The sequence below is a fragment of the Tenrec ecaudatus genome, chromosome 6, assembly GCF_050624435.1.
Source record: "Tenrec ecaudatus isolate mTenEca1 chromosome 6, mTenEca1.hap1, whole genome shotgun sequence".
In the NCBI taxonomy this organism is placed as follows: Eukaryota; Metazoa; Chordata; class Mammalia; order Afrosoricida; family Tenrecidae; genus Tenrec; species Tenrec ecaudatus.
The window spans coordinates 134,391,142-134,415,469 of NC_134535.1; the positions used below are offsets into that span (position 1 = coordinate 134,391,142).

Below are 24,328 nucleotides of genomic sequence, written 5' to 3' on the forward strand. Positions count from 1 at the left end.
CTGGAATAACACTTTTAAGCTGGGTGATTTAAGGAGTGTTTAATGCAGGCGAAGGCTGTGTTTAGAGAACTCATGTGTCTGGTGGGGGGGAGCAAACAGCATAGAAGTAGCAAAATCTAGGCCTGAAGGGACAAGGTGAGGGAGCAGTAGACTGTAGCCAGAGAGGGTCACATGATGGGACCTTAAGGAACAGGATGCAGCCCAAACTGCAGCCACCTCGTGTACGAGCCTCCCTCTCCTCAGACCTGCCTGCCAGCCTCCACTGCTGCTTTCCCTTGGCCAACTCTAGGAGGCTGCCCATTGATGTCGCTTACAAAGATCAGCCTCCTGGGGTGTAGGGCATGGTGGAGACCGGTGCAGAGTGGGTGTGGGGGCCAAATCCAATGCCCAGCATAGGGAGCTTGCCTGACCACTCCATGGTGATATGACAGGTTTTATTTATTGTCCCCTGTCCAAGACCACATGGAGTCGCTAGGTGTGCAAACCATGAATGTTGGCAGCTAGAGAGGTGGGTGGTTCAAGTCCACCCAGAGGTACCTTGAAAGAAAGGCCTCATGATCTTCCCACAACTAACCATCGAAAACCCTGTGGAGCAGAGTTCCACCCTGACACCTGTGCACGGCCATGAGTCAGAACTGACCGGGGTAACTGGCCATGCAGCACCATTGGGCTCTGGAAAGGATCCCAGCGAACCCAGAGATAACAGACTCCAGCCTTGAGAAAGTGACGGTGCAGGTAGAGAGAGAAACAACCCGCCGATCCGTGGAAACAACCGTGAGCTACACGAAACATAGATGAAAGGCCGCTGCTGTGTTAGCAAACGCTGTCAGTACTTAACCACTGAACGAAGTTCTTTTACAGGCATCAGTTCACTTAATCCCTTCCAGAAGCTCTTGAAACAAATGCTAGCATTATCTCGGTACACAGATGTGGGACCCTGGGCTCCCAGAGATCACATCATTTACCCCGAGTCACTCAGCTAGGAGAGGGTGGGACGAAGACTTGAATCCAGCTCCTTTTATTTAAAATTCTCGCAGACCCCAGTCTTGTGGGAGCCCAGAGAGGGGGCTCAGCGGACAGTGGGGTGGTCCTGCAGCCTCCAAAGAAGAGATGAGGCTGGAGGGAGTGCATTCAGGCATGGCTGCTCTTTGAGAAGGCCCGGCGCTGCCTTGTTTTCCTATAGAGCAGCGGTTCTCATCCTGTGGGCCGCGACCCCTTTGGGGGCCGAATGACCCTTTCACAGTGGTCACCTGATTCATAACAGGAGCAAAATGACAGTGATGAAGTAGCAACAAAATAATGTTATGGTTGGGGGGAGGGTCACCACCACATGAGGAACTGTATGAAAGGGGTCTCTACATGTAGAGGGACCACTGGTCCGATGTTAATGCTCAGGTCCTGCAGGCCACGTCCAGGCTCGGGGGTGATGTGAAAGCAGGTCCCCAGAGAATACACAGACAGAAGGTGCGTGGGTATGTGCCAGTAAAACTTTATTTACAAAAACCAGGTGGCAGGCTAAAAAGTCCCCAGCTAGATTGCCTACCCCTGGAAGATGCTCGGGCACACCAGGTAGAGAGAAGATAATGTGCTGGAGGGGAGGAGGGGGCGGGGGGACTCCAAAGAGTTTGGGAGAAAATGGAATCGGCAGAAATGGAGTTTTTCCCTGTACTTTTTGAAGCCACTGGGACACTTGAGATACAGCTATAAATAGACAGGCACACAGAGATAAAAACACACTCAGACACAGACACGTCTGCATTCCAGAGGCTGGGACAGTGAGGAGCGCAGCCTGGAGCTAGCAGAGCGTTTCTGCAGAAAGTAGCAGGCAATAAGAATGAATCGAAAGGATGGAGGCAGACTAACAAGGAGCTTTGGATTCAGATTAGAGTCAGCCAAGTAGGAAATTAGGAATCTTTTTGCTTGTTGGCCATAACTTTGATGAGCACTCTGAGAAAATGAACACTAATTATATCACTCGTCTGCAAAGAGAAAATAAATAAGATGGGCTTCTAGCCAAGCCGAGGGCCACGTGCACTCTTCAATTCTAGTCCAGAGTGAGCACTGCCGCCCAGCAGTCTGGCTCACCGGGGTCTCGGCCCACTGCCTCCATATGGCAACCGTAGCACCGGAGAAGTTCAGGCTGCGGGAGACATGCCTCAGCTCCATCCGCTTCAGCACCCCAGCTACTGCCTGGCACGTCAGCCCCTGACATGCCAGTCTTCCTCCAAAGGGAGGAGGCAGATTGGCAGCAGCTGGTGAGTTCTCTGACCTTGGATAAGGGACGAGCAGCTCCCTTCCAGAACAAAGACTGGCCGTTCCTCGTAGCCGATCTCAGGAGTGAGCCCAGTCAAGTCGGCATGAATCACTGTGTTCTGCCTGATAAGAGGGAGGGAGGGAGGGACGATGAACAGGAAGGGAGAAGGCGAGGAAAGAAGAAAGAAACACCAAAGGTTTCGCTTAATTTTTTCTTGGAGTTACTGCTAAGTGACCTTCATGCCTTTTTTTTTTTTTAAACTTCAACCAGTTTCTGAGTCTCACCGTTTTTGGTCCTGGGAGGGGTGTGGTCATCTTTGGGCACACACTGCACCGTGTCTGCATCGTGGGGGCTGAATGCAATCTAATTTCTTAGGAAGGAGAACGCGTGAGCGCTGACACGCCGGCAAAGCCTGTCACCGCCTGGCCGCTTGGCGGGTGTGCTGAGCAATATCAGCAACTGACTGAGGACAGTTGCTAGCCTTACAGAGAAAGGCGAGGCAGGTGTGCCGTGAGCCCACTCACGTCCCGTGGACCACAGCTGAGGAAAGGCTGGAGGTGGAGCTGTGCAGGCGGACTTTCAGGAGCCCACCTGCATCTTAGATGACCTGAATTACTGTAAGCACCCCCACCCTGCCCCAGTGCTCCAAGCAGATCCAGGGAGACAGCGTCCCTCTTAAGCAATTACCGCACAACCCTCTGCAGACAGTCAAGCAGGAGTGGTCACCGGGAATAGTTGCTTTGGGGTCAGAAGATGTTACTTCAAGGATGTGATCAGAGGCTGGCAGTTAATGATACACTGAACATGCCATTGCTGTCCATCGCCTGCAGGGGCGTTTGTGCTTTACTCTTGCACCATAATTTCATCTTCATTCAGAATCTTCCCAGCAGAAGCCAAAGGACAGGAGGGCCCAGAGACCCATGTTTGACACCCCCCACCCCACCCCACCCCACACACAGGTTTTGGTAACAGTGAAATGAGAAAGACAGTGAACTTCCTCTTAAGCAGCCTCTCTCCTAAACCCATTCAATCATGCATGTTTTCTTCTCTAGCAGGTGTGTTCCCGTGGCCTTGCCTGCAGATGAGCGATCAAGACTCGCATCTAAGAGCGTTGAGTGAGTTGCTTTTAGAGAAAAGGTGCAAAGGGACTGAGTTCTTTGCCTCAGGTCCCCACCAACTCTGCAGGCAAAGCCAGGCTGGGGCTTCCTGCCCTCTCATTGGCGACAAGCACCGCGCACTGATAATCCTGAAGCTTTCAATAGCTTAGGCGCTCCGCTTCCGAGCAGGCAGCCAAGCCCACTTCACTGGGTCAAGAAGTCTCTCGATAAGTCACCTGTGGCTCTGCTGTCTCATTCCTCACCAAGAAGAACACATGTTCCGTCTCCCCCTGCTTCCCTCCCTCAAGTGATAGTGGGCACTCGTGCATTCGAGAAGGAACCCTGGTGGCATAGCAGTGAGGCATTGGGTGGCTCACCCCAAGGTCAGCAGTTCAAAGCCAGCAGCCACTGCACAGGAGAAAAACAAAGCTTTCTACTCCCATAAAGAGTAACAGGCTCAGAAACCCACAGGAGCAGTTCTGCTCTGTCCGGTGGAGTCGCTATGAGTCGGAATGGACCCAATAAGTGAGTTTGGAATTTTTAAATGCGTCCATGTTCAGGAAAATGGGGCTGCCTGCTCCTGGAAAGATGTACATTCTCAGACACCCACAGGAGCAGTTCCACCCTGTCCTATAGGGTGGCCAGGAGTCAGAATCTCCTTGATGGCAGTGGGTGGGTTTTCATATGCCGAAGTCCTATCAGACTGAAGTATCTTCATTTCATCTAGGCCAGTAGTTCTCAACCTGTGTTTGGTGGCCCCTTTGGGGGGTCATAGCAAAATGACAGTTAGGAAGTAGCAACGAAAATAAATTTATGGTTGGGGGGTGGTCACCACAGCATGAGGAAAGGGTTGCGGCCTTAAGAAGGTTGAGAACCACTAATCTAAGCCATGATAAATGGTTCTAAAAACACTTTCATACAGGTGGCTGCCAACTTTGCCCAGAAGAAAGGCTTGCCCTGGTCAAATGCATTCAACCCTTTTCATCCAGCCCTTTCTATTGTTTGTTATCGCTGTTGCAGTTGTGTCTGAAATAGCAGGAGTCTAACAGGACAAAGGTTGGATCGTAGGTCCCGGGTTCTGAGCTCTTCTTCACTCAGCACATCCCCCTGAGCAGACTCACAGCCACACAGAGACCCTCACAAGGAGACGCTCACTCTCAAGACAGTCCTGTCCTTCCAGATTGACCCAGGGCGCCCTTTAGAAGGGAGACCTAAGTCATGTCAGCGGACACGCGCCATCCTTTTGTCTTTTCTCCCTATAAGGATTTTCAAAAGTCAGGGTGGTGGGAGGGGAGGTTACAGGTGGTGACATTTCTGTCTATTCAAAGCTTTGCCTCTAAAGACAAGTGTGGTATGGAGCACGGTCTTGGATGTGGGTTATAGAGATGCCTGGCCCTTCTCTCCCATGAGCTGGTCCTCAGCGCCCTCGCCAACAAGCAGTGTTCAAGGAACTGCGTTGAGCACCACCCCCGTCTTGGGGAGGGAGGATGGAATGGAGAAACATCTCCCCCTCGGTGCCACCTTCCCATTAGGCCCCGTTCCCAGGATGGGTGGGGCCGCCTGCTCCTTCTTCCTGAGGCGTAGCAGACCCCCCACTTCTGTCCAAGGCCGCTCTGTGATCCCGCCTTGCTGGTCACGCATCCACCGCCCCTCCCTGTGGCGCTCTGTGTGAGTCTTCTGTTGTCTGCAGGGGGACGCTCCCCCAGAGGGAGGAGCTGAGCCATTCTGAAGCCAGAATTCCGAGCCAGTTGAAAAGTCTGCATCTCCTCCCTCCCCTTTGAAGTCCTTTGGGTCCATGGGCTCGCTTGCCCTGGTGGTGCAAGGTTGAGCTTCTGGTTGGCAGCTGAAATCCAGCCTGTGGCTTTCCAGAAGAGAAGCCACCGGTTCCCATAAAGAGCACAGACAGGGATATGCTCTGGGCAGTCCTATCCCGTCCGTAGGGTCTCTGTGGTTTGGAATCGACTGGAAGGTCCCTAACAGTCACACTCCACCTACCACCCTCCTTTCAGCTGTAGACCAGAGACGATCGAGGCTTACAGAACTCTTCTCCCTCATACAGAAACACTCAAAGGCCACCCGCTGTCATGCCACGCACAGGCATGTGGCCCACTTACACTGATTAGACACAGATACATAAATGTATTGGAGGGTGAGCGAGCCCAGGGCAGTTGATGGAATTGACGATGGATTGGTCAAAAGGGCAAGTAGAGCAATGCGTTGTTTTTCTACTTCCAGGGGACGCCATCTGGTGTACGTGGTCAGGCAGTCCCTGAGCCCACGGAATGCACTGGACATGTGTGCAGTATTGCTCACCGGGCCACTGGGTCAGGATGGGGCGGGGCATCAGGGCTACTGTTTGATTACGGTGCCCCCGACTTGCACTTCTAACAGGGCATCTCCCTGAACAGGTATCATGGGAGAGTCGTGGCTCCTTCCTACCAAGACCCCTTCTTAAATGGTCTAACTAGATAAACCCAGCCAGACGGATACCTCTGCTGGTGGGGGGGGGGGGGGGTTCATCACCGCTTCCATGTTCATTCATGTGATTTCGGGGTTGGATTCCATTTTGTTATGTTTTCTTACATGTTTTTAGTTTATTGCTTTTTGTTATGATTGTTGTTTGCTTTATTTTCGGAGATGAAAATGGATGTTCTCTTCTGTGAAAGCTGAGTTCCTCGTTTTTGTTTTTGTTTTTGCCCGTGGCTGACTGCATGTTCTGTTGCTGTCTGGTTCCTGGTTCTTGACCCTGGCCGTCTTGGCTGGGAAAGGAGGCGTGCCGGCGGGCTTGCTTGATCAGAAGAGAGGGAAGTTCGCATGGTTTAGTCACTCCACAGAAACCCATGGTAATGTCCCCTGGGCTCGGTGTGTGAGGGTGTGGGTGCCCACTGGACCAGACGGGAGGGTACTCCTCTTGTTGGCTTATGATACCATGGCTGTGCAGGTGTGTGCACGTATGTGTATGTGTGTATATGTCCGTGTGTGTGTGTGTGTGTGTTGTGAGGGGGATGCTGCCCTGCCCTCCTCAAAGCCACTCTCTTCAATCTCTCTCTGTGGAGAAGAGCAGCCAGTCTGAACAAGCCACGACAACTGTTCATTGATGGAGCCCTTCCCCGGGGCAGTGCTGGCCAAGAGAGAGCGACATCATTGTCGATGCAGGCGTGGAACTGCTTCAGACAGCGCCTGGATGTCCAAGATGACTTGGTTATCCCCCAAGCCCCGACTCTACCATTCCTAATGTGGCGACCTTTCCAAGCCTCGCACCGCCACCCTCACACCGTCTTGCTACGTGTAAGGGGCCCTGTGGGACCCACATGGCCCCAAAGCAGAGAGCTTTGCATCTGCTGCTTAGCCCTTCGAGTGACAGTGCCTGGGCTGTTAAAGGAACCTCCAGTCCAAAGGGGCTGGAGAGAGGTGTGTGGAAAGACTGCAGGCTTCCATTTTAAGACGTCTTCCTTCCAGTGGATGGAACAAGGAGCCTTGGCCGGCTCTGAAGATCTGTCTCCCAGCTGCCAGTGGTGAACCCACTATCTCTCTGGCCAGCCCCCTCAGACCTTGGATTGTCAAGGGCGGGTACCTTCCTTAAAGTTCTCCACTGCCCGTTTACTACCCACGACCTTCCTGTCATGCCCTAAAGCCCCACCCAGCCTTCAGAAGTTTGCCCTAAGGATACAGTAGGGGTTGGCCAACCACAGGGCCAGCCAGCAACGCATGGTGCAGACGGCCATGACTTTGCACTCTCATTCCCACCCGAGGTGACCTTGGCCCTCAAAGCCATTCTCCGGGCCTCCCGTTCATCTCCTGTGGAGGTGGGTGGGACACGTTAGCGCTGAAGAATACCCAATATCCCATGTGGCTCTCAACATGCATGAAAACATGTCTCCCTTTATTTTCACCCAACTTTTCTGAAAAGGACTCCTAGTTGGAGAGGTCTCTTTGACCTTACAGACAAGAATAGGGTTACGTTCTGAGATTCCCCTTTGGATCTCCCATGTCGTGCAAATGGATCTCTTCTGATCCACGGTTCCAGAGAAGAGAGATGGGAAGACCCGTATCCATCAACATGATTCATAGAACCAGAGAAGCCCTTCCTGGGCTGTAGCAGCCCTGAGGTCATGTCACCTGACAGACACCTTGCTATTGCCGATTCTTTGGCAGCTGTTGGCCAGTGACTTTTCTCAGCAGGGAGGGGCCCTGTTCTGGGTGGAGAACTGAACCAAGACCAATGGAGTGACCCTTCTAAAGAACGGGACTTAGCCAAACCCAGGGACTGGTTGTGCTGCGTTAACCGGGCTGCTGGAAGGTACAGAAGAGGAAGAAAGGATCTCCTTGCGGTGCGCTTTCCTTGGAGAGAAGAACCAGGCATGGAAAGAAATGACTCTGGAGGAGCCCATCCCGCTGCTGCCATAGAGAGAGGCCGGAGACCAACTGGAAACGCGGGCTCTCTCGCCACGTGAGACGATTCCTATTATGAGTCAAGCTTGACCTGAGACCAACTCGGCCAGATTGCTGGATGGTGGAAGAGTAGTCCTGCAGGTTTTACTCAGGCCGCACATGAACTTAATCCTGTGACTTTCCCACCCGTGTTCCTCCAACCCGGAGTCCGCCAGGGTAGGCTGGAATGTCAGGTCGTGCTTCTGGTCAGGAGCTTCCCATTTCAGCTCTCTGCTTCAGGCTGGCTCCTAGGGGTGAGAAAGTCAGGACCCAACGTGGACCATAGGAACAGGGAACGTCCCTGCAGGCCCGCCTGCTAGTCGGTACTTCTTGTGAGGCAGCCCCTCTGCCCACCCTCAGTCTGGGGCTGGAGCCCTGAATGCCGAGTGGAAAAAAGGAAGACAAGTGAACTACTCTCATGAAAGCGTCCCTGTGGACGAAGGACCAGGGACGCAAATGGAGAAGCTTCCCCAACTGTGAGCTGGCCTACGTCCCTCTCTGCAGCGCAGAGAGGTGAGGTTAGAGAAAAGTGCCGGTGGTCAGTGTTTCAGGATGACTCCTGTCGGGTCAAGCGATCTGACCGCCTGAGGTTCTCTCACATGCCCATGGGTCCACCGAGTCCACGGCGGCGAAAGCTCCCGGGATGAGCAGCAGGTGTCTGAGTCAAGGACGTCCCCACGCCTGGCCCTGCAGGGCCCAGGCCTCACCCTGCTCACGGCAGCAGTCCCTGCCTGGCCAGCAGAGGTTGCCCAGGCTCGCCTGTGCCCCGGCAGCTCGCAGCCCTGCTATTGCGTGTGTGTGTAGGTCCTGCTCCTCTTTCCTCCCCCCACTCAATGCCTTGTTCTCCATCCCTTTGACTCTTGCAGTGAGCATGCCCACAAGTGAGACAGAGTCCGTCAACACAGAAAACGTGGCTGGAGGTGACATCGAGGGCGAGAACTGCGGGGCCAGGCTGGCGTGAGTAGGCACCGCGTACCCGGAGGGCTGGGGCTTGTCCCGAGCTGCAGGCAGGGGAGCTGCATCTCCAGGTCAAACGGAGCTGGCTCCTCATGAGGAGGGCTGGCGAGACAGCCAGCGAAACCTGAGGGGGTGGCCTGAAGAGGGGTCCAGAGAGCCTCAGGGTTGAGTGTGGCCCCTCAGTGTGGGCCTGAACAGGCAACTCAGAGTCCCTGCTAACGTAAAGGTTGGCGCTTCCTCGGAGCTCCCTTAGAAGAAAGGCCCCTTCCAAACACTCAGCTCTGGGAAACCCCATGAGCACATGTCTCCGCTGACACCCGTGGGGCGCCGGGAGCCAGAGGCAGGAAATATCAGGGCAACTGGTTTCAGCTCGTCACATCAGAGACGCACGGGCTGTGGGGAAGGAGCTCTCGGACCTGCTTCTTCCTCACTCCGGTCACCTTGTCTGCCAAGAGGTGGCTCGGTTAGTGCCCCGGGTCCCACTCACCACCCTTCCCATTCCCACCGAAAGCAAAGCACACGGGTGAGAAGTACAATGAAAGATGATGAGCAAGTTGGCTCTAATGGGCAACTCCAAGAAGCCTTCCAATGGAGGGAAGCAGAGCGGCCCCGGCCCGCAGTCTTACATCACTTAAAACAGACAAACAGGGAGCTTGGCCCGGTCTGCACCAGTCAGCCGCCTGCTGCTCCAGCATAAGCCCGTGTGTCTGGGTGCATGTGCCTGGCTTTGACCTGGGCTGGAGCAGAGGCTGGGCTACTAAGCACTGCTCCTACAGAGGCGATCCCAGTCACCCCATCTTCGTTCCGTCTGGAAAACGGAAGCCAGTAGCCCCATGAAACGTCCCTTCCCCAAGCCCCCTAAAATAAAAAATTTAAATGGAAATCTCAAGCTTGAGGCCTCCAAAAGCATTTTAGTTCCCCCCCCCCTTTTTTTTAAGCCCCTTCGTCCATTCTTTCTCTGGAAATGGCTCGATAATCTAGGAGGAGCCCGATCCCTAAAGGCACGCCGTAGTTAAGCCTAGACCTAAGCGACGCCCGCCTTGAGAATGGCGGCCAGACCCACAGAGAAGCGGGAAGCAGGCTCAGGAACAGGGCCGTGCTCCCAGCCCCGAGATCCAGGCTGCGGGCCTCGGAATCACTCACGCTGGCAGAGGCCCAGCGAGGCCGCCCTGCAGAGCCCTCAGCCTGGTTGGGAAGCAATTATTGTCAAAATGGGGCTGAAATACGGGGCTAATTACATCGGCAAGCAGCAGACCCAGTCTCTTTTCCTCTTCTCTTGGAATCATGCAAAACAAGCTGCTCCGTTTCTGGAAGTGAGCCCCAGATAGAGGCATCAAGGCGAGGACTACAGGAAGCCTTCGAAGCCCCTCAGTTCTGAGCCTCTGAGTTGTCTTATCCCCAAGACAGGGGTTGAAGAGATGATGATGGAATGACCTTTCAACTCTGCTTTCAAGCCTGGTCCAAGGGGGACCAGGGAGGATGTGTGGAGATGGCACCAAGAAGTCACTGGGAAATACATGCCAGGAGCACATGAGGCTCTGCATGCTGGTCCCCCCGGAGGGAAGCTAGCATCTCTCAAGCAGCTGTTCTTTCCTTGGATGAGCGCACTCTGCCAGCTTTGAGGGGCTCGGTCCAAAGTGTCTCTGGAGGGCCATGCCTGTGAACACCCGCATGTCTGCATCTATTCTGGGCAAAGACATTACCTGCTCACAGTGCCAGAATCATAGCATACACTTAATCAGTGATGCCCCCCCTACACCCCGCTCCTCCCCATCCTCCAGACACAATGGGCTAAGGCTCTGCCAGCATCCCTCGTGAGCGGTACAACATGAGAACAGTCTGGGGGTTGAGACAGAACGCGGTGTTCCAAGGAGACATGGGGACAGCCAGCCTTGTTCAGCTCAGGGTAAAAGGCTTAGGTAGCCACAGCAGCTGAAATGAGAATTTATATAAGCGGAAAAGGGCAATGAAAAGATAATGGAATAGTTTCATGCATTTTTTGAAGCCCCCTGATAGACACGGAGGGCCTGAATGAAGACGGTTCCTGTGGGGGGTCGATGGGAGGGGGCAAGAGGGGCAAGGGAGGTGACGAAGATGAGGGAAGCATCCAGGTTTGAAGGCAGACATGGAAATGGCAGAGCTGCCGGTCACCTTGCGGTGGTGCCCAGTCGGAGAAGACTGGACCTGCGGGGACAGCAGGCGAGGGAGGGCGCCAGCGTCAGCACGCTCCATGTGCTTGCAGGACAAGGCTGTTCACAGAGATGTAGCCCAGGCGCGGTGTCACCACAGCGCTGTGTGTGCATTCAGAGCCAAGTGTCGTAGCCAAGCGTGGTGCTGGCCACAAAGAAACAGACACCTCTCCCCGGGGCTTACACTCAAGTGTAGAAGTGGCCTTCGACAAATAGAGAGGTGATCATAAACTAGGGTGGGTGTGAAAACAAAAGCAGGCCGTGTCCTGTGAGGTGAATAGCAGACGTCCAGGGTAGCGTCTTTGAAGGGTTTAAAGTGAAGCCGAGAACTGATAGGTGAGCCTAAATTATTGGAAGAAGAAAGGGAAGTGTCCCAAAGGTAGTCATGGAGTCAGCCATGGACCTTGAGCGGGAGGGACATGGCAGCCAAGGCAGTGTGTGAAGGGTGAGTGGGAGAGACAAGGCTAGAGTCTGAGCTGGGCCTGGGGGACCCCTAAACAGCGTGGGTCTTTATCACGAGTGTGAGACATTCCGGAAGGGTTTCAAGCATGGGGGTCAGAGAGGGGATTGATAGGGTATCTCTGCATTCTTAAAGCATCCCTTTGATGTTCAGACAATGGCTGGGCTTTGGGAAGCAGAAACAGAATGAAACAGCAACAACAGCCACTGGGTTAGTCCGGTGGACTAGAGAAACAAATTCATCGACACTCGAGTGCCACACAGAACTATATATCAAAGAGGAATTGTATATTCAGAAAACATCCCAGCCCAGTCCAGATCGAGTCCATAAGTCGGATATCAGCCCATATGTCCGATACCAGTCTATACTTTCCTCTTCAGACTCATGCAACACATGCGACGGGTGGAAAGTCTTGTGGATCCAGTGGCAGTGGCAGCATCTCAGTGCCAACAGGGGTCTCCATGTGGCTCCTCCAGCTCCAGGGCTCTAGCGTAGCTCCATGTGACCTGTCATCAGGAATATGAAGCAGAGAGTGTGTCTGGCCTCCATTGAGCTATTTATCTCCTCCATGCCTCCAAATGAGGTCACGCAGCTTCGACCTGATTGACAGGCTACACTCTACCCCTTCGCAAGTTGACAGGAGATTATGTAACTACCACAGCTACCCAGAGGTGTCATGAGGAGGGTTCAACCTGAGGTCATGACAGCGGCTAAGGAAAGAAGCAGGTGGAATTTTGGGGTGCTGTACATAGAGCTCTCAGAGATGGGATGGAGAGAAACGAGTCAACATACAACACTCCCTGTAAAAGCTAGTCCGTGAAGAGGCGGGGAGAAGGTAGACACGCATGCACAGAGGATGTAGGTTGATGAAATGAAGGGTGGCTTTTCAACCCAGTCCAGACTGAGCCCAGTGAAGGGCCAGAGACTGGAGGTGCTGCAGAGGAAGTGAATTTAGGGGGAAACTCTTCAAGGAGAGCGGAAGATTGATTTCAAGGAAGGGCTCAGCTCGAAGGCGCTGGCTTTGCACAGGAGTTCATGTACTTCTGGAACTAAAACAATAAAATAAGACAGCTCGCTATGGTCAAGTCCATTCGGACTCACTGCGACCCTACAGGACAGACGAGAACTACTCCCCCGGGTTTCAGGACGGTAACCCTTTATGGGAACAGAAGGCCTCCTCCTGTGGGGCAGCTGTAGTCTCCAACTGCTAGCCTGTAAACCAGTACGCCACCAGGGCGCCTACCCTGAAACTAACTGGAAGATGAAAAAGAGACTTGGCTTCAGAAGTCCTAGAGCCTGGTGCTACCTGACCTTGGCCAAGGCACTTCTGCTCCGGTGCTCAGCCTCCTCCTCGGAGAAGCAAAATGATGGACTCACCACGGCTTTAATGCACTCTCGGTACAGCACTGGGGTCCGGAGACCCACCAGCAGGCAGGGCCTATGGTACAGAGGGAGCTGTTGTCATCGCTCTTCTGTAGGGGACTTCAATGTGAGATTTCGTGTACATAAAGCCTTCTACAGCTTTAAAAGTTACAAACCATAGGGCCAGGTAATAGCTAAGAGTCCCTGCCTGCTCTCCAAGCCTACAGTTCTATAAAGATGACTCACTCGATTCACTAACATTGAGTCAGTGCTGACTCATAGCAACCCCTTGGGGGTTTCCAAGATTGGAACTGTTGAAGGGAGTAGAAAGCCCGGTCCTTCTCGCTGGGAGCTGCTAGTGATTTCGAACTTCCAACCATGTGGATAGTAGCCCGGCACTTAACCTGCTACACCACCAGTGCCCCACCACCTCCGAAAGAAAGTTCAACGAAGAGGATCTCTGATGGGAGTCATTGAAAATGATCTCAGTGGTCTCGTCACCGAAGGTGAGGTTCACAGGTCATCGGAACTTGATTCTTCTGATTCAAACGGTCAGTTGGTGAGGGGTCACTAACGATATGAAAGAGCACTGAGCAGGGCCGCAGCCACTGTGGAGAATGACCTAGTAATGTGGAGTCAGCCTTCCAGAAGGATTGGGCATCTTTGTGGGCAGGCTCTGCAGCCTGGAAACCCTGAAACCAGACCATGGCGTGAACCAGGGTGGAGGGTTAGCCAAGCAGAAGGCCCAGGCACTGCGGGAGTCTGCATGGTGTTGGGGCCACTGTTGGCATGGCCAGGAGTCAAGCTGAGATCCAGAAGTCAAGCCTGGTGTCACCCTGGAGCCCTGGAAGAGAGTGAGTGATCAGGAAGCTCTGGAGAGGGCAAATGATTCGAGGGGGACGGGCGGGGGGAGGACAGAAGGGATGCCAGAGAGAGAAACTGGTCCAAGACGTGGAGCTCTGAGTTCACTGCTCGGTGCTTGAAACAATGCTAGATGGTGGCTAGGACTTGACCTTCTGGTAATAATGGCTGTGGGCGGTGATGGAGCGAAGGAGGCTGAGTCACGCTCGCGGTGGTGGATGATGGACTGTAGCGCCGTCTAACTTATATTAAAGGGAAATTGGGGGCAACCGAGGGAGCTGCTCCTGTCTCACCCAGCAGGTAGTAAACATGTGGCGCGCATTACTGTAAGAAGGGCTAGAGGCCGAAAATATAAATAGCTCCCAAGAAGTTCAACTATTTGTCCAATCAAGACAGATGCACGTTGAGCCACTGACTGAACCAAGCAGCGTTTGGGCTCCACCTCTGCATTTGAACTTTCATGCCGGGGGAGTAAATGAGCCCTGGGGTTTTGTCCTGGAGGCCTGGTCACCAAACGCGTCCTGCAGAGAATGAACCTGAGGCGCAGCCCCGCGGAGCATATTGGAAGATTTTGTTCCCTGGCTGCTAACGTTCTCTTTCTTCTTGCTCTGCTTCAACCCCGTTAAGATACGTCTTCACTGGAATAAGAAGGATGGGTAAAAAGGCAAGGACCCATGCCGTGTGCACTCCGTCAGGGCTGGGAGAAGCTGGAGTCTCCACGGTGTGGAGGACCCTTTGCTCTGGGTAAATCTCACCCGCGGGGTGGTCGGCGACCGTGATTCCAAGACATCCACCTGCTCCCTGACTGGCTTACACCGAGCCAGTGGGCACCTCCCAGGAGGGCCAGGCCTACCTAGCAGGGATGTCCCTCTGGTTCGCTGAAGTGGGGTCCTGCAGTTGACTTTCACCTGGATGGCTGGACAGCAGAAGAACCAGCACATTCAGGCCCAACGGAGAGTTCTAACCAAGGACCCGGGTTTCCCTTTATGCCAAGCCGAATGCCGCCATGGCCAACATCCCGTTTTCTTGGGGATTCTGGTGATTTGTTTCTGTTGACTGCTTAGACATTGGGATCGTTTGAAAGATTCGCCAGTCTCCACACGGGCTGCACGACACCTGAAATTCTGTTCGCCGTTCCCCGAGAACAGCAGCAAACCCCACTTGCAAGTTGGGTGTCCATGGTTACAGCATCAGGACCATAACTCAGTGGAGAAGAAGATCCGGCTCCCTTTCCTCTGCTCGGAACGTGCTAGGAGGCTAAGGAAAGACTTCTCCTCGGTGGCCTGGCTGAAAGTAGGACCTCGTCAAATAACCAGCCCCAGCTCACATCCCAGGGCCGTGTCCTTGGATAAACCAGACATGCAGACTCCGCTTCCCACACGGGAACCCACTTTCCTCTAAACTAGCCCACTAAGAGGGAGGGAAGGGAGCACAAGTGATCTGAGTAGAAGCGCACCCCCTCCCCAAGTGTGTCTCTGAGAACTTTCCGGGAGCAGGCCAGACACCGGCTGCTCCCCTACTTCTGCTTGTGTATAGCAGCAAGGAGAGGCAAGCCTGGGGAAGGCAGGTCCCGAGCGTCGCTTGGCCCCCCTGGAGAGGAGGGCACCCCGGATTCCCCATCACCCAATTAACAGCTGGAAGGCATTCGTTCCCCCCATGAATCTCTGGCTCGAAATAGAAAACGCTGTCCTCTGCTCCCAGTCCTGAGCCCACTCCTTTGTTAACGTGTGATTAAACCCTCCAGCCCGAGCAGGAGTCTTCGGGGGTGGAGGAGGTTATTAGCTAACGGTTCAGAGCCGTAAAGGCACTTGGCTGGCATCCTCGGGACCCCAGAGATGTAATTATCTTGTGCACGATGGCTTTGCCACCTGTCACGTCTTCTGGCTTCAGCTTTCTTTTTTAATAAAAAAGAACCAGAGGGGTTGCTGGTTGCTTCCCATGTAACACAGCTCGCTCTGAGCAGAGCCCCAGCTGGTAGGGCCTGTCCCCCGCTCCCTGCTTGTCTTCCTGCCCTGCTCCCCTGGCCTCTCTGCCTCCATCCCTTTCTCCCTGTCTCTCATGGACGCTGTGTCTTTCTGCTTGTCTATCTGAGCAAGGTTTCTCCCCCTGACATCTCTCTAGTGGACCCTCCTGTCTGTTAGCACCGAAGCTCTGGGGCTTGCTCTCTGCTCTCTCTCTCTCCCTAGCCTCCCCTTCTCAATGCTTCTCTTTTATAGTCTCCCTCGCAGACTCTCCTCCAGCCCACTGCCTCCTGTCAGCCTCACCGCAACGCTTTCCTATGTAAACCAGGGGATCCCCGGACCTGCTTGAAGCCCCTCTCCCATTTCACAGCAGCCTCCCCTCCCCACACCAGGACCTTCCAGGCATCCACCATGGCTGCACATGCCTAGCCAAACCGGATGCAGCCATTCTTTTTGGTCCAGTTTGCAGCTCTTGGGTCAGGACTGGCCTCTGCATTTCCAAGTTGGCTCTTTCTGCCTTATGTCCCCGTCATAGCCCAGCTGAGGCCGGGTTGCAGTGCCGGTGGGTGTGGGGTGTATGCAAGGAGCTTCTGGTGGGTGTTCTGCTGGGAAGATGCTCCTACCTTTAGGAGAGACCTTCCTTCCCCCTATGGCCTCTCAGAGACTGGACAAGATGCAGCTCCTCCATGCTCCCTTCTGACCAGGACCTCATGCAACCCGCCAGACACACCCTGATTCCCTGAGGACGTAGTCTTGTCCCTCTTCGTGGGTGACTGGCACTTTTAGAAGATAATCGATCTATAGATTTATCTACTGTGTCAGTTCTCGGCTGTGTCCAAATGCCCAACCTCGCCAGGAGATGGTTGGTGAACAGGGTCTTCCCTCCCCAAAGTTTCTAATACATACCACACACCCTTCAAGAGCCCCCATGCAAGGGGGCTTCAAAAAATTAGTAGAGGCAACATATGTACAAATGTGCTTGACTCAATGGATGGATGGATGGATTGTTAGAAGAGCAGTCAGTGCCTTCAGTAAAATAATTTTTTTAATTGGTAGAAAAATTCCATTTTCCATGGACCTTTTGAAGCCTCCTAGGTAGCTCCCAAAGACCGTCAGCCATCTCTGGGGGAGTTGATTGTGTTTTGAACAGAAGAAAGCCTGTATGTGCCATCTGGTAACATTTCCTTCTTCTCTTCCAGCCACCGGATCTCCAAGTCCAAGTTCAGGTGAGTGAGATGCCTGTTGCTGAGCATTCCATCCACACTCCAGCTCTATCTTTAGCTGCCCTTGTAGATGGCCCAGTGCAATGCCTTCTGTGTGGAGGGTGGGGTGGGGGTGGGGAACAATAGGAGGGGTCCTTCTAAGAGAGTGAATTGCTTTCATATGTCCAGCTATCAAGAATTTCAGAACAGTTACGGGTGGTGGTTGAGAAATGTGATAAACATGATGTCACTGAATGGTACATGTGAAGATGGTTCAAACACAAATGTTTCATTGCATCTGTCTTTACCGTAACTTACAATATCAGGCATAAGAAAGGGTGGGTGGGCTCAGATCAGGGCGACACATCCAATTGTTGAATTACCTGTGGCAGTCTGTCCTTTTGGCAAGACCATCCCTAGGAGATTGTGAGACTAAGTGTGTCGCCCTCCTGTCTCAGGTGAGACCTAGCTAAAGTGACACTAGGCAAACAGTTTGGGCCTGTTGCATGTTTTGGGAACACCGAACTGTAAGCCTGGAGGATTGTGGAAAGTACATTGTCAGGACCTTCCATAAGGCCCTGTGATCATCAGTCCTCACCATGACTTCCCAACCTCACTTTCTCCCCCCGGCCCCCCTTCACACATGCTTTGCACCAACCACAAGGCACTCCTGGCAGTGACTCAGAGATTCCTAGACTCCTCACGCGCTGCTGCCATCGCCTTTCCATAGGCCCATTCTTCCACTTGAATTCCCCGTCCCCAAATCTTCGTCCAAAGAAGCTGTGCTTTTGTGTAGGAATGACTTCAGAAGATACAGCGCCCGTGATGACTTCTGAAGACTCCCCAGGGAGAGCTGACTCCCCCCTCCATTCCACAGTGCACCGCTCACACCTTCATCACCATGCTCACCAACCTGCATTCTAACTGCCTGCTTACACACGCCTTTCCTCCGCTCCTCTATGCATGCTCAGACGTTGGCAACAACTCAGAGCCATTTATGGAGAGTCTAGCGAAGGGCCTGTCCAGTGATTGTTGAGTGACTAGATGGATATATATGTCTAGCAGGGTGCATTGACTCCTGTTCGTCTGGGTAGACTAGAGAAGCAAATTCATAAACATGCATATGTGTATAAGAGAGTTTTATATAAAGGGTAATTGTACCTTAAGAAAGCATCCCAACCCAGCCCAGTCCAAGGCCATAAGTTCAATTCAATATTAGTACATACGTCTGATACCAATCGATACAGTCCTCTTCAGACACACGAAACACATGCAATGATGCCGAATGCAGGACAATCACAAGCCAGTGGGTAGAAAGTCTTTGGATCCAGTGGTGTTGTAAGCATCTCAGCACTGGCAGAGGACTCTACGTGCCTTCTCCACCTTCAGAGGTCTGGTAGCATCAGGGTGGGTCCAAGTGGCTTCTCCAGCTCAGGGCACTATGTAGTTCCATGTGTCTTGTCAGCTGCAATGTCTCCCAGGTGCCCTCCTGGGAAGAAATACAGGATTTCCCAGAATCCTCAGGAGAAGGCCATGCCCACACAGAGGCCTCCTTGGCTATGACCCGATTCGCAGACTAGACTCCACCCCTTTACTCTTAAGCCTCTCCAGTCCTAAAGTGACACCCGATTATGTAACTACCACACTCCCCTTGAACTTTCACAGGCCCGACCGCTTTGGGTTGCTTCCTGTCCAAAACTGATCTCTTGCTTCTCTGGAGCGCCTACTGCGGAGCAAGAGAATAGACAACACTAGTGTGGACTCCAACTGGGAAAATTTAGGCCGGGCTGCATTTTGACTAGTCCCTTTCCTGTTCAATGTTGAGGCTCCCAAATTTCCTTTTCCTCAGATCTTTCCAGGATGGAAAAGGTTGAATGGAGAGGGAGGCAGGGCCTTGGGAGGACTGGTCCTTGAGTGCGGCGGCGTGTAGAGGGAAGGGCTCTAGTGTGATGCTGTTGAATAGAAATGTAATGCCTTTAAATGGTCTGGTCTTTCCAAACACCAGACTCATTGACGTCAAGTTGATTCCAACTGCCCCCGTGAGTTTCCGAGACTGTCACTCTTTGCAGGCGTAGAAAGCCAGAAGGTTCTTCCAGGGAGCAACGGGTGGTCTCAGGCTGCCACCTTGCAGTTGGCATCCGGATGTGTCGCCAACTTTGCCTCTAGGGCTCCTAAATATTCTTGTAGCCACATTTAAAAAGAGAAAAAGTGAAATTAATCTTAATAAAATCTTTATTGAACTCAACGTTACTCAAGAATTGCCATGTCATATATAATGAATGTGAAAAGTTATCAATGAGATAGTTTACACTCCGTGTGTGTGTGTGTGTTTGTGTATTCATCTTTGAAATCCAGGGTCTATTTTTTGTGGTTGTATAGCACATCTCAGTCTGAACTAGCCACATTTAAATACACACTATTACCACCACCACCCGGAGTGTGGCTATTGGCCATAGACAGAGCTGTTCTGAAAGTTCTGAGCCACTCTCTGAAGGCTACGGGCTAGTCTACATTCTGCAGCCCACTGAGCCTAGCTGTGTAGGGAACAGCAATGGACTGAAAAGGCCAGGAAAATTATCCAAGTATTCTTCATCTTTTTCTCAAATGAAAAAAAAAGTGTATCGATGACAAATAATAGAATTGGGTGGTCCACTGACCTATTTGGTTTGAAAAACGGACTGATAGCAAAGTTAGTTTTCCTTTAAAAGAAGTACTCAAAGGAGACTTTTAGGGAAGAGTCAGCAGACTAGTAGATCTGATATTGGGATTTATAATTAATATTATATTAATATAATCTTATGATATTAAGCCAAGTCTCCACATGGAAGAATTGATTAAAATATGGAGCTCACTGCTCAGAGTAGGATCTATGTCATTCTTGAACCTTTGAAGACTCAGAAAGTCTTCACCTGGAAGGGATCAATCAAATAACCCGTTCGACCCAGATTTCCATCACCAGCTTTACAGAGGTGAGTTCACTGCCTGCAGTGACACCTGTGGGGCCATCACATTGGGAGCACTGCCAGGCCAGTGGCACAGGGCCTCCACTGTGCCCTTGACCTCCACCATGCAATAGCAGCCAGGCACAAGCTCCAATCTGCTCCAGTCTCCAAGGGTGTCCTTGGAAGTTAGTTACTTATAAAAGAATGGAATTCACTGTGTCTGTGTGCATATGTGTATGGTTTGCTCTCACATCTATGAAAGAAAACATGGAAATGTCATCCAAGACACTAGGAAGAGACTTCAGTGTCCACTGTTTTAAACCCTATCCTTGATGCTGGCCCCTAAGTACGTGACATGCAAACTATTTTAGGAGTCCCTGGTGGCGCAGGGGTTATGCATTGAGCTGCCAACCACGAGATCCATATCAACCTGGTCACAGTGGAAGCCAGTCGCAGGGCACACGCATGGATTTGGCCTTCAGTGAGTCCCTTCTGGTCGTAGTTTGAGGGATGTGGACAGCCCTGCTGTCAGACAGAGAACACCGTAAAGTTGGTTGTGGTACGCATAGGTAGGTCAAAATGTAATACCGTATCTTCCCATCTCCCTTCGGACCCATTTTAAGTTGCTTCAGTTAAAAAAAAATGAAGGAGAAATACCTTAAGGCCCTGGATTAAGGCCCCAGATTAAGGCCCTGGATTAAACCCCTGGATTAAGGCCCTGGATTAAGGCCCCAGATTAAACCCCTGGATTAAACCCCTGGATTAAGGCCCTGGATTAAGCCCCTGGATTAAGGCCCCCGGATTAAGGCCCTGGAAAATCCCTTCTGATCTTGGCCCAGGGCTGTGAACTGCCTTGGCAGCATGCAGAGGGCATTGGAAAGTGGGTGGTGCAGATGCAGTTAGGGTACAGTTTAGCCCCCCATCATTGGATCGTCCTTATGGTCCATTTAAATGTGTTCCAGTGTTTAATACGTTCTGCTTTCTTTTCTCTTGGACTTTCTAAAAGACCTGTTTAACTGTGTTCCTCTCGTTAGTTTGTTGGTGGTTGTTTGTCATGTGTTTTCTGTGTATGAAATGCAGAATAGGCGACTCTCCAGAGGCAGACACTGTGTTCAAGGCTCCTCAAGGGCATAGCAGGGGAGGCGGGGGGGATGCAAAGCTAAGAACGAGTATGAGAATGAAGACAGCTCTTCTTGGTGTGGCTGAACTGTTGAACCGTATGGTATGTGAATGAGGTGCCAATGAAGCTGTTGAGGAGAAAACAACAACAGATAAGTGGTTCAAAACCCCCAGCCACTCAGAAGGAGAGAGATGCCATTTGTCCGCTTCTGTGAAGAGATACAGACACAGAAACCCACAGAGGCAGTTCCCCGCCCAACAGCGTCACCGGGAATCACGCCATGAGTTTGGTTTTGCTTTGGGGGGTCACTGTGAGTGGAGACTGACGCCATGGCCGTGAATTTGCAGAGCTGAACCCTAGGGCCACAAGAGGGCTGGGACTCTTAAGCCTTTTACCACTTGATTGTTGGTACAGTTTGTCTGCCACTCAACAAGCTGTCAGCCAGTGTTCTCATTGTATCATTGTATCCAATGGACTGTCTAGAAGACAGTGTAAAACATGGTCCTTTTCCTTCAAGGGTCTTAGGATCCCACTGGGGAAGCAAGAACCTAAAAATAAATAAAACTAACTAGCCTTCTCTGGCTCCTCCAAGATGGGCTCAGGTGCCCTCCTGTGGCTCCTGGGCTCCCGCACCAATCCCCACCCCAGCACTCAGCGCACGGCATTGTCAGCGCTGGCTGACCGGTCAGCCTCTCCCACTCGCCTCTGACACGGACACGTCTTGTCTGTCGTGGTAACTGCGGCATATCCGGTCGCTAGCTCATAGTAGATGTTGAAGACAACTTGAATATAGTACTCGGATGAGTAATGCAGACAACGCATACTAGAGAGTTCTGAGGCTGAGGAGTCTAGAAATCTCGGTGTGCGGGATCTGGGACTTTAAAGGACCCACAGGAATGTGGAAGGGAATCAGAGAGGGTGGAGATCCAGGTGGTTGGAAGGCACTCCGTACAGCAGAAAGGCAAGAGCCAGGCCCGGCGTTGGGCACGGGCCAGGCAGGTCCAGGATGGCGGTGCAGAGCTGGCCTGGAAGAAGGCAGTGGTGCAGAAGCTTAGAGAGCCAGATTAGGCCGGGGCCTAGTTACCCCTCTCTCCGATGTCTACATGTGGAAGGTTCTATTTCTGAACCAGATGCCTTTTCCATGCACCAGGAAGGGAACATGAATAGCAGGCAAATTTCTCCTCCCTGTTTTATCATTTAATTTCTGTATCCTCCATGAATATGTAAACACACAAATAAATTTTACGCATTCTAATAAACTATTACATGTATTATACAGTAGGACGCGTTGCCAGGAAACCAGTTGTCAAGCAAAGCTATATTTTGAAGAGTGGGAGGTGTATAATTATCTTTAAATACTTTCCCTGGATAGTAATTACCCCTACCCCCACCCCAGCCCCAATCAATGTGACTCCAGGCATGGCTGTGCCTAGGAGCTGCGTGATCTGATGGGATGCCACCTGTCTATCACGGTCACTCCTTCAGGGGGGTCGCAGGAAGCAGCTCCAGTCCCACACCGCAGGCCGGAGAGCACCAACCCAGAAAAAGGGGGGCTTCCCCCAGTGCTCCACATTAAACAGACCCCAGTCTGCCCTTGCACCCTGGAGGAGAAAGCAGCCTTTATCACGGGACACCTCTGCAGAGAGCAGTCAGTCATCAGTGGCTTACTTCTAGAGCGCACGATCGCGTCCACGCACACTGGATTCCTTCGGGCTGCAATATGCGCTGTTTCCAATCAGATGACGAGGTTGTCTGGAAGAGGGGTGCATTGTCTGCGTGCAATTCTGTTCGAGAAAAGATGGAAACCTCACCCTGGCCACTTTTCTGGGGATTAAAACAAAAAAAGTCTGCAATATTAATCATTGCCGTCCCAGGAAACAAGTGCATCCCTGCCTTGGCAAGTGAAGCCCCCTCGATGCCAAGATCTGGCCAGCTCCTGACTGGGGACCGCTGGGCCTCGCCACTGGCTGTGCCCTCTCCTAGCCCGCCCCCCGCCTCACTCTGATCCAGAATGCTCTGCAGGGGAACCTCCCCGAGTGCCTTTGGAAAGGATCCTTTTCCGTCCAGGGTACTAAATTCTGCCCAGCAGCGGGTGGTCTAGGAAGATGGTGCTCGCTGTAGGTGGCATTCCAACACCCACAGTGGTGTCAGGTCAGATTAGCACACTGCTCAGATTAATCCTCTCCTTCCGTACAAGCGCCCAACAGAGTGCTCTGTGCTGTTGTGTGTGTGTGTGGGGGGGGTGTCACTCCTCTTTCATCTGTTCTTCACAAAGAACAGATTCTAGTTGAGAGTTGGTACCAGGATTCTCCAGGGACATCATGGGGAAAAGTGGCAGTAGAAAGGTGGATACGGGCAAGCCTTCCTAAAGACTGAGCTAGATGATGGGTAGAGGAATTCACGGCAGCAGAGGTCTGCGTCCTTGGCACTGAATACTAGCCATGCCTGGCCTCCCAGAGGTCGTAGATGGTGCAGCCTACTCAGATTGGCCTGTGGTCTGGGCCTAAAGATTGATGGCTTGAACTGACTTTGTAGGCACCAAGGGGGAAAGGCCTGGCAGATTCCAGCTAAGAAGACCCCCGTGGAGACCTTGTCCTGTAACACGTGGGGTTGCCCTGCATCAGGACGGAGGGCAGAGAGCTTGAGAACTCTGATTGCATTAGGTTTGGAAGACTGTGGATGAGCAGAGCATGGAACACCTTCTACCAGTCCCGTGCCCCCACCCAGAGTCACCGTACCTGTGGTATTGCGCGGCACTGCGCCTGGAAGTAGCCGTGCCATGCACAGAACCACACTGCCGCACAAATGGAGAGTCCACTCCGTCAGAGAACCCTAGGGAGAAGTGACTGTGAGCAATCTTCTCGTGATCTCTGGCCAGAAGATTGGAGTTTCATGCTGTGGAGTCTGGCTTAGAAGTTGGGGCTCTAACATAGAAGGCTAATTTTCCTGAACTTTCACTCTTTGGCTTTTGTTTGTTTTTTGGGGGGGTTGTCTGTTTGTTGTTATGACAGCCCACAATAAGAAACACATTTAAGGGTGAGGGGACTTGGAGGAGGTGGTGGAGTGAAGGGGTCCATATAGAGAAAGAATGTTTGAAAACTCGGGGGTGGTAGAAAATGTACCTTTCTGCTGGATTATGGAATGATTTGACATAGGTAGTAATCCCAGTTAATGATTTGGGATCCCAATTAATTTTTTTAAATGCATTTTCTATCCTGACCCAATACACGCACACACATTCCCCTGAAACAAAGGGTTTATTTTGCAAAGAAAATGGATGCTTTTCCTTCCCACATGTTATACCTTCTTGATATTGTCTCTTCTGTGCCGATTTATCCTCTGCTCCTCTCCACCCCCAGCCCCAGCCCAGCCCCTAGACAGATTTCAGAAAGACCCACTAATGGGAGGAAGGGCAAGGTTTGCAAAACTCCGCTCTGCGGTAGCTCCCTCAGGCTCCGTGAGATGAGGCTCTGTCTAGACTGGATGGATTCA

At 52.3% G+C, this 24,328-nt stretch overlaps 1 protein-coding gene across 1 annotated transcript in view; it reads left to right on the forward strand.

Moving 5' to 3' along the window:
• Window positions 1-24,328, forward strand: part of CACNA1C (calcium voltage-gated channel subunit alpha1 C) — a 728,086-nt gene that overhangs the window by 545,126 nt on the left and 158,632 nt on the right. Inside the window, exons 10-12 of the mRNA XM_075552255.1 lie at window positions 6,120-6,194; window positions 8,649-8,739; window positions 16,772-16,798. Coding sequence (XP_075408370.1) covers window positions 6,120-6,194; window positions 8,649-8,739; window positions 16,772-16,798 — 193 coding nt within the window. The remainder of the gene's footprint in view (window positions 1-6,119; window positions 6,195-8,648; window positions 8,740-16,771; window positions 16,799-24,328) is intronic.